General features: G+C 39.8%; 1 protein-coding gene across 2 annotated transcripts; it reads right to left on the bottom strand.

The window, feature by feature from the left end:
• Nucleotides 1-649: 649 nt before the first annotated feature.
• Nucleotides 650-9,469, bottom strand: dap3 (death associated protein 3). 2 transcript variants are annotated; one of them, XM_049584692.1, is made up of 13 exons: nt 9,298-9,469; nt 9,052-9,093; nt 6,713-6,826; nt 6,470-6,571; nt 6,253-6,361; nt 6,059-6,151; nt 5,830-5,960; nt 4,481-4,561; nt 2,437-2,601; nt 2,266-2,325; nt 2,093-2,179; nt 1,047-1,164; nt 650-929 (listed from the first exon to the last, which is right to left on the bottom strand). In XM_049584692.1, exons 2-13 carry the CDS (start codon nt 9,088-9,090, stop codon nt 844-846), a joined length of 1,185 nt encoding a protein of 394 aa, XP_049440649.1. In that variant the 5' UTR covers nt 9,091-9,093; nt 9,298-9,469; the 3' UTR covers nt 650-843. The 2 variants fall into 2 exon arrangements, with proteins under 2 accessions (XP_049440649.1, XP_049440650.1); XM_049584693.1 differs by having other exon boundaries at nt 9,354-9,453.
• Between the last annotated feature and the right edge of the window lie 734 nt (nt 9,470-10,203).

Genomic DNA, 10,203 nt, shown 5'->3' with positions numbered 1-10,203 from the left:
TACAGTGTGAGAAATTTTGTGACCTTTTGGACATTTTGTGTCTCTTTTTGTTTGTTGCACCTCTTTTATAGTTATTTTGTCACTTCCTTGCATTTCTTTTGCATCTCCTTCTTGGCTTTTTGTGTCTTCCTTCTATGTATGTGTTCATTTGGGTGACATTTAGGTAAATGCCAAGGGAGGGCCCTGATAATTTGACCCCTGGGCCTGTGCCTGGTAGACCCGTTCAGTTATCCATCCATGCTGGGCACATACTGTATAAGGCCCAACCACCTTCCCTTTGTAGGAGCGAGACACCCAGACTTTATAGTAGTGTTGCATCTTTTTGTTGTTTTGCATCTCTGTCATTGTTAGGCATCTTTTTGTGGGTTTGTGTGTTTATAATCATTTTGTATCTCTTTGATGTAATTCTGTGTCTCTTTTGCCCCTTTTCTGTAGTTAGTTTGTAGGTCTTTGCTGCTCCTTTGCATCTCTTTTTGTGGTCATTTCCTCTTCTTGCTGGAGGGCCACAGGCCAGGGTCGAGCCCAGGCCGCTGCAGCAAGGACAGGGCCTTTGTGCATAGGGCGCCTGCTCTAACCACTAAGCCCCTGATGCCCCCTTTATTGTGGATTTGACTTGATGTGCAATAATTACCTCAAACAAAAAGCCATTTTTTTAACTTTATTTGACATTTTGTTATCAAAGTTACACACATGCATCATAATTTACAGATATTATAGACACTGATATTTGTATGTTTATGTAGTTGTAGGACACTGATATTTGTATGAGTGAGTGAGCGTGTGTGTGTGTGTGTGTGTGTGTGTGTGTGTGTGTGAGAGAGAGATTTAAGTCTTTATGTAACTTCACAAGGAGGCACATATTCTGTCCAACATCTTTGGATTTCTGTTGCTCAAAAAGATGATTTCTTTCTTCCCTTCCTCTGTCCGACCTGATGAGGGAAAGCAAGAGTTTAAAGTTACTCTGTCTGCATCACTTAAATGTCTTTCTTTCAAAAAACAAAAACAAAACAAAACAAAAAAAAAGCATCCACAGTATCATCACTCACTCTGCGGGTGCTGCAGCCAGTGGCGGTCCAAATAGTAGAGGTAACAGCTCTCAAACTCCTTCTCGCTGTAGTTGGGCACCGACACCGGGATGAACGGGTCCATGCTGTCGAACCCCTTCTGATGAGCAAAACAAAGACAGGAAGTCAACATACTGCACAACAAATGTCTTTGTGAGGTGTATTAAATGCAGAGTCATTCTGTTTAGCATTATCAGAGAAGAAAATATCAAAAACAAGATATGCATAATTTAGATGAAATAAATTACTAACTCTTAACACAATGCAGACTACATATCATCATATATAATGCACCACACGCCCTGTTACAATATTCACACAAATAGAGACATTAATACTGTTATGATTTAAATGCAATGCATCTTTTTTGCATTATACACAAATATATTAATATACTGCATATTTTTAAAAATTAATCAACCTGTTAAAAACAAGACAAGTTAAACTTAAGTCCAACTGGTGAGTGATCAAAACAGAAGTCTAAATGATTAATATTACACAATTATAAAATCAACATTTTTTTAATTTGGCGAGACAAGAATGTTTATGACCCTGCTTTGACTTTTACAGTTCGATCGTTGGTGCAGTATAAACATAGGAGGCTGGTGACAATGATGGATTTATTGCTCCATTAGGAAATTGATCTTATGACATGCAGACATTGGATAAATACGACCGATATATAAATAATATTGTGAACCACTGCAACAACACAACCACATGGTTTACTCTGGAAACAGGTCCAGGATTTGACAATAATTTGTTTCTGTTCAGGACCACTTCCAACAAAAAGTAGCGACGTTCGTCACAAAGCAACAACAAAACATATCCATTATGTCTTGTGTGTATCATTTCACTTAAATTTGAAAAACAACTTCTGCATGAGTCTTGAGGATTGGAGTCTCGAGGCCAGGTTTGCATTTCCCAACTAACAACCCAAGTTAGAAAAGAGAAGGAAAGACTAATCTGCTGTCAGAGCTTGAGGACAAGTGCTACAGATTACAAAGTACAATAAAATGATCTCTGACCTCTCCCAGCAGCTCTTGAGGCAAGTAGGCAGATTTTGAAGTGAAGAGAGACCCCGTCTGAGACAGAGTGGTGATGATGGCGCCAGTCTGAGACCAAGAGAGTGAATGTTAATGGAAAAAGAAATAATATTCTCATGCAACTCTGGTCATCGCCTTGAGTGCGTTCTTCTCACCCAGTCGTTCGCCATCAGCTTCCTCAGGTTATAAATCAAAGTGAGCTCCTCTGGATCCACCTGATGACGGTAAGAAAGAGAGACACGGAAGACTTCCTGTCAGTGGAAACTGAGAGAGAAGCATGAAGACAAGCATGAGGCGTGACAGGATTGTAAGATGTGTTTCCTCACGGGGCTCTTATCCTCCTTCTTGATGGTGGATCTTCCCCACAGGGCGTTGACGCCATCCACAGCCACGGCCAAGCGGAAGACTGACTCTGGCTGCCCGCTCTGCAGCCTCAGCTCCTTCATCACCGCCCCCACCACATCACTGCTGCTCTTCACACGAGCTATACCCTGCGGCAGAAGAAACAACATCAGACTCCTGATGACGATGTCTTTTGAAGGGAAATTAGAAGCAATTTAAGGGCAACTCTATCGATTTTACACATCCAAGTCTGTTTACAGGTCCTGGAGCGTACTACTGCACATGAACTGATTCAGTGGAAACAGACTATGGCTATGAGCCTGCCACTGGCTCGCATTTTAGGCCAGTATTTTACCCCTCTTCCGCAATCTGTATGTTACCGACTTCAAAATCCACTTCATTACGGGAAACTAGCAGCCTACACACTGAAGACGGCAAGTTTTGACAAAAGATGTGGACCGTGCAATGAGGCATGCCTGCTTTGACGATCGGTTAATTGTTGTAAAGATGCGCAACAAATAAAACAACTTGTAAGTGCACCTTAAGAAAGCCCAGAGTCCGTCTCACAGGACTCTCGCACAGCCAGTTGGAGTTGATTTGCCACATCTTATTACCCTGGCAGCGGCATACTTCAGTGATGCTAACCTCACCAGTGTTCCAAAGTTGAATCACAGTCGAAAACCATGTGTTCCTGGTTTTTGTGGTGTTTTTTAGTGGAGAATTAGCCATTTTAAAGACGGTGCTCGCCTCCTCAAATCTTAGCAGACATTTTAAACCATTGGCTGGTTTTCAGTATTTTTTGTATATTTAGTAAAACTGTGACGTGTTTGCCATTTATGGGGAAACAAAACTACTGTAGGTGGAGACCGTGCATATGGCTGCACTGTGTTTGGTCGGTGTGCTAAATTGTGGCCAAATTGTTATAGGGATAGTCAGTGAAGCTCTGGATTACTCATCTTAACTGTTACTGGCCTATTGCATTCACCAATGCACCTTTACTACCATTTGACAACTTTATTACAATTTCTTCTCTGCTCAATCGCCAACATCTGATGATGATGATAATATGTCCCTCCAGAGCTTTCTCTAGCACTGACACAGCACTGTGGAGATAAGTCTGGTTATGTGAGACCACAGCATATGTGGAAAAAGTAGTATAATATATAGAGGCTGTTGCCAGCATAACACACCTGAATGTCTGACTAAAGTGAGTTGCATTGTGGGTAATGTAGGCACCAAAAAGATGACAAATTTGCTTCTGTTGCATCAATTATGATCTCTTTATTTTTTAAAACTGCTCATCATGACTGCGGCAATGTCAAAGGACTGCAGTGCTAAATCAGTGGACGACTTAATAAATCGTAACAACACATAACTTTGTAGGTCAAAATCTGAGCAGCTGAGTTATGTTCAAGTGTCGGAGCAAACAGTAATTTCACGCACCATTTCTTTAGTTTTAAGCCTGAAAAAATCCATCAGTTCAATACAGATGTCTCAGCAGGAGGCTTGACACTGATTTGATTTCTTTTGTCTAATAATGTGCTGTCAGAAGGCTGGCTATTAATATCAGATCTAATTACAGCCTACGACGGGCTCACAGTAACACCAGCAGTGACCAGAAATTTGTTTGTACGACAAGTTAGACAAAACAGGGTAGCACTATTGTCTCTAGAACAAATGATACGGAGCAAGATGACTGATTAGAAGAGGTGGAAAAATTCACAGGCTGAGCATAAATCTACCGCTCTTTTTACCACCTCTGTCAGTGAGTGTGGTACAAAAATATTGTGCTGATCCATACCCGTGCTCAGTTCATTGGCTATTGATCACCACAAAGCACAGGCAAGGTGAAAGATGAAACTTTAATGACCCCCTGTGGGGAAATCAGCAGGGCAGAAGGTGGAAAGAATAGGTAACAGATAGAAAATACAACAAACTGATGAAAATGTCTGAGAGGGCGGGATAAACCACATCTCCAATAAACGTAAATAAATACTCAGAGCCAGAGAAGTCAGTGAGAAAGCTCACCTGATCCACCAGCTCTCCAAGTAGACATCCCTCCTCAGTGAACTCCCTCTTTGTCCACACATAGCGCTGCTTTGTCTTTATCTGGGAGAGAAATGGCACAGTTTCACTGAGGGTACAGCATCAAAGACTGTTTTATTGATTGATTTATGTTACCATGCACCATTCACTTAAAGCTAAAAACCTTTCACTTTGTTCCATGATGCAAATTACATACATTCATATTTCAATCCCACTACATTCTATATGACCGTATTTTGATGAAGATGCTGCATAACAGAACTTTTCCATTCATATTCCTTTTTGGATGCTAATGGGCAAAGCCCGGCTGAGTATTTATAGGGACAGTTCAGCCATAAATAAGAAATACATATGCTTCCTCTCACCTGTAGTGTTATCAAACTAGATTGTTTTGGTGCGAGCTGCCGAGTGTTGGAGGTACCAGCTGTAGAGATGTCTGCCTTCTCTCCAATGTAATGGAACTAGATGGCACTCAGCTTGTGGTGCTCAAGCCACCGAAAAAAATACATCTGAAAACCTCAACAGCAATGTCTCTTCCCAGAAATCATGACTCGGTCACTCAAGATAATCCACAGACCTTGTTTTGAGCACATTCATGTAGGAACTATTTTCTTTCTACCGAACTACACCTGATAACAGTATCACAGCACAGAAGGAAATGTGCATCTACTGCTGGCTCACTAGCATCACTGAACGAGCTAACCTTACGCCTTTAGCACAAGTCTCTTGTCCATGAGCAGATGCACACTTCCTTCTGCTCACTGATATGGTTGGAGGGTGTATTTCGGAGGAAAGAAAATAGTTCCTACATGAAGCTGCTCACAACAAGGTCTGTGGATTATCTTGACTGGTGATATTTGGAAAGCAACAAAAAAAAATCTAGCTCTACAGGCAAGAGGAAAAATATGTACATTTGATTTGGGGGTGTACTGTCCCTTTAAGATGCTCCATCCTCAATTGGCTACATTAGAATGTAAATGTGATTCCCTCAAATAGCAACCCTAAAACCACATCATGCTGCTATATTGCTTCTGTGCCATGCAAAGACACTGTGCTTCACACTCTGCCTTCCACAGCTGTGCGTGTGGGTAAATTCAGGTGGCACCTGAAAGCGGTTTCATTACTTAATGTATATCAGGCCTAAACCGCTGTGAAAATGCAGTCAAGGCTCATTTAAGGTCTAATAATGACTAATGCTTGTTAATAATGTGACAAATTTTGCAACACTCCACGTGCATTGATTTCGATTGTGTATACTCAGGGGTTATATTGTAATATTGGAGCAAATAAATATCATCTGATGTTCATAACACACTGCATAAAATCATTACCTTTGAAAGGAAGTGCTGATTGGTGGTTCTGAAAGTGCGTAACCATTCAGCGGCTTGTAACGGCTGATCAAAGCGAGCTGTGTTATAGGACGAGGGCAGCAGCTCCTTACAGTTCTTCACCCAGAGGTGAGCTGTATTAGAAAAAACACAGAGGATGAAGGAGGGTCACTGTTGACACTCTCTGTATGGTCAAAGCAGTCAGACACTTGTGTGATTGTGTTTATCTCACCATCAGGAACATGCAGCACCAGCCATCCTTGTGTGTAGCAGAAGTGGACTGTGTGACAGAGAGACATTGTCTTCCCACTGCCCTTCAACCCATCTGAACAACTCGATAAGGTTAATAGCACGTTTATTCAGAGGCATCAAGAGAAGAAGAGTGTGCTCATCTCTGTGTGTGTGAGACTGTGTTGTAAAGGATACAGAATAAATACCGCAGAGGAGGTTTGCTGTAGTCGGCTTTCTTCAGGTAAGAGATGACCTCTAGAGCTGGCTGCCTCACCATCATACAGGCTTCATTAAACGTCTTCACCTAAATACAGACATGACAATTCTTGTTCATGGTAGGCATTAAAATAAGTCACAAAATATTATCTAAGAGTCAAAATAATGTGCATGGAGTTATAGGCATAACACGTACCTGTTGTTGATAGCGCCGAGGGAGGGTTTGAGGGAACAGAGTGCGGACGTGTGCGGAGGGCAGCGTGTAATACTGTCCGATATGATTCTCTGATTGGCACGCCTGAAAAGAGACAAAGAGTGAGCCAGGTGAAATCATACAAATGTAAAGACAACTGCTGCTACAAACACAAATCGGCTGCTACTAGGAAGCTGTGCTGTGTTACCCCCCTACATTTGCACTGCTTAAGTCAGATTCGCTTACCGGATCATTCTCCCGCGTTCTGAAAACTGAGAAGGGCTCATGTTCTGACTCTACAGCCACAGCTTCCTGCTGCTGCCCACATCCACTGGTATGAAGGGACCTTACATGTGTTACCTGCAGTTTAGCAGAACAAATACTTTAATTTAAGTGTCATATACATCCAAAAGGTGCCTGGCTCACAGGGGTTTACAAGACAGAATCTACAATAAGAAAAAACAGAAAAATAATAATAAAAAAAAAAAAAACCCACATCATGCTGTATTGATTCGTGTCAAAGCATGTATATATATATATATATATGTCAGATATAAACCTAACAAAAGAATTATACAACATTTTATACACTTATTAAACAAAACCTGAGTCAAGTATGTAAACATGTACTGTAGTCTTTACTCATGTGTCATGTTGATCAGACTTCTCGTGGTCAATTAAAAGGAAAAAGCTTAACTCGAAGAATGCAATAAATCAAAGAGAATCTAAAATGTATTTCAACCTCAGATCGGGAGAGATAATGCAGGTCCTTCCTTCCTGCTGCTGTCAGACTTTACAACAAACACTACTCCATGTCGTCCACATATACCAAAACTTACAATCATCAATCATCACTCAGGAGTGGTATCAGTAAAGTTCATTTTAAACTGTGCAGTAACTATACTTCCTTCATGCGATAATGTGCATTCAGCCATTCAGCCTGTTTATTTATCATATTCTGATTTGTTCTTCAGTTTACTTATATGCGTTTTTTTACTGATGCTTTTTGTTTTGCACTATTCTCTTTGCTGCTGCAACAATACAAATTTACCCCCTGTGCAACTATTAAAGGATTATTTTATCTTATCTTATCTTATCTTATCTTATCACACAGGTGATCCTTTCTGTCCTCTTCTGGGACTGAATGGAAGCATCCAGTGTCTTCAACCAAAGGAAGGATGCTGAATCTTAACTGGATGCACAGACAACTTTGTGCTCTGTCACTGTGATGAACAGTATTAATCTAGATTGTATATGTGCTTAATAACAACTCAAAATTGGTTTGATGGATATTACTTTTTAACATTTTTAGTTTTCAAATAAATAACAGAAGAGATTAGATTATTTTGATAAATATATACTGTAAACCTATGTAAGCTACCTTACCCATGCAGTTATTTGAGCAACTTCAGTAAATGGTCTGGGCATATGACACCTATCCCGATTCATGAATATATTGCAATATGTTGCGATACTGTAAGCAAAGTAATATGATGCCATTTTTTAAGCTCTAATTTTAGGAAAACTGTCATATTATACACTATGACATGTAAACTTTTTCATGCAATCACAACAGTGGGATCTGCACTTGTCCCTGTAACATCCAACATCATAGCCCTAGTTTCTCAGCAACCTCAGCAAAGGAAAAAACATTTCCCTATATCATCTAAAAACAAATAATAGCGTAAAGGTGTTTGAATAATTCTCAAAGTAAACAAATTAAGACAGTAAAATTGCAACAATTAGAAAATCAATACAATGTTTTTCCAGAATCGGTACAGAATCACAAAACATAACATCACAATACTCAAGTGTATCAATCTTTTGGTTTGATTTTTGGTAAGTCTATTGCTAGAATTGTACATTAACCTACTACCAATAAACACATTTAGTACATTGATGTACATGTAATGCACACCCTATAAATATAATACAAATCTGTGTTTTGCGGCAGTTTGACACATAAACTGTACACAGGGTGTCTTCAGGTATCAGACAGTTAAATTTAATGCTTTTTAAGACCCATTCAAAACACTTTTTAACCAAATTTAGGACAATTTTTTGGACAAATCAATGTTTTCCTTACTTGAGCATCACCGGTAAGCATTGCAAGCAAGTAGTATAAATGTGGTCTTGTGCAGAGTTAAGTGTTTTGTGGTTATTAGTGTGAGTTAAGTATGAAGTAAAATGACAATATTATAGTTTATTGAGGATTTGTAACATTAGAAATGTGGACTTTTAGATAGAAAGGCTTCACTCATTTTCACAAGGAAATTAGATAAAACGTTTGTAGTAGTTAAGACCTCACATATTCAAATTTAAGACTATTCAATAACTTTAACACCTTATTGTTGTAACACTGAATTTAAGACATTTAAGACTGTTTAAGGACCTGTAGACACCCTGGTACAGTTTATGGTTTAACGTAACAACCATCAATGGACGTTTGCTTCCTTACTTTGTAACCAGAGCTGCTGGCCTAGGTCAGAAACATCTAGACATGTATTATTTGTTCATTAAACTATACTGTGTAGGTTATATATCTGCAGCTTCTTCGATAAACCTGTTGCTAACAGTGATCTTACCGTTTGCCGCAGTCTGAAGGACAGTCTGTGGAGCGCCATGATCTGAAACAAGAAGGCCGACATTAATTTAACTTATCCTAGGGATGGTAAAAGCTAGTGAAGTATGTAATGTGTACAAAGCCACACCGGTGTCCTGTAACCTTGCGTAAACAGTTAGCTAACTGTTAGCTAGCTGTGCTCCCCAGCAGCCTAATATAGAAGCAACATTAGCAACACGGAGCTATTTAAACTCAGAAATATGTTTACCTGCTATTTAGTTTATTAAATATTCAGTGATGAAAATTTCCGTTCAGGTCATTTACAGAAAAATGTCCCCGGAGCGGTTTAAGACGAGGGTAAATTGCACTCCTCCAGGCGAAGTCAATGTGCCAGATCTGTCACGGACACCGCCATGATGCAGCTCACAGCAGGAAGTGACGTAACTCCGTCACAGTTCTCCGCAGCCAATGAGGTGGCGCGAGGCAGGCGACAACAACTGAAGAAAATGGAGTTTGTCAGACTTTGACACATTTCACCTGTAATAATAATTAATGCAGTGCGGCTCATGGCAGATATAAATACACCGTGGAGGTGCTACATACATTAATGAGTTTACGGAGAAGGAGATTGTTATTTTAAAACATTAAACAGGACTCACTTGACAGGATGCATGAGAGATTTTGCCTTTTTTAAAACCAGTATTTTCAATTTTATAATTCTATAAGATTTCCAGGGAGATGAAACACAAGTTGCAGCCTCCTGTATTCATGATGAGAAACACATGTTCCACATCTACCTTTCAACTAGCTTCTCAAGCCTCAAATTGCTCCATAATATTCTTAGTTGAAAATGAATTCTTTGTATTTTAAACTACCAAATCCTCTAAAACAGGAAATAGCTTTTAAATACTGTGGCCTATAGCTTATATGAGATGTAGGCTATGTCAAAGGTTGGATTAACAAGCAAGCAGAGGGGGAGGTTGCCCCATGCAGGGAGCCTCTGACCTCTAGGGCCTCTATAAAGAGCACGGTTCACTGGATGTCAATTGTTTGTATGTATGTTGAATAACTGCAAATTGGTTTAGAAAAATGCTCCACTGAAGTATATTATCAACTAAGGTGGCCTAATGTGGCCTTAATTTGTTTAGTTTGTACTGTGCATGAGAACGAGAGG

This window comes from Epinephelus fuscoguttatus, linkage group LG8 (assembly GCF_011397635.1).
Source record: "Epinephelus fuscoguttatus linkage group LG8, E.fuscoguttatus.final_Chr_v1".
Classification (NCBI taxonomy): domain Eukaryota; kingdom Metazoa; phylum Chordata; class Actinopteri; order Perciformes; family Serranidae; genus Epinephelus; species Epinephelus fuscoguttatus.
Note: the sequence above shows the minus strand (reverse complement) of the source record. Positions and strands in the feature narration are given on the sequence as shown.

What these genes read in the sequence shown, in the direction of transcription:
- dap3 (XM_049584692.1), bottom strand. Translation starts at nt 9,090, where the DNA reads ATGGCGCTCCACAGACTGTCCTTCAGACTGCGGCAAACG. An exon ending in ATCAGCACTTCCTTTCAAAG is followed by an intron (nt 4,562 to 5,829) that starts GTAATGATTTTA and finishes TTTCTCTCCCAG; the next exon opens with ATAAAGACAAAGCAGCGCTA. An exon ending in AGAAGGAGGATAAGAGCCCC is followed by an intron (nt 2,326 to 2,436) that starts GTGAGGAAACAC and finishes TACCGTCATCAG; the next exon opens with GTGGATCCAGAGGAGCTCAC.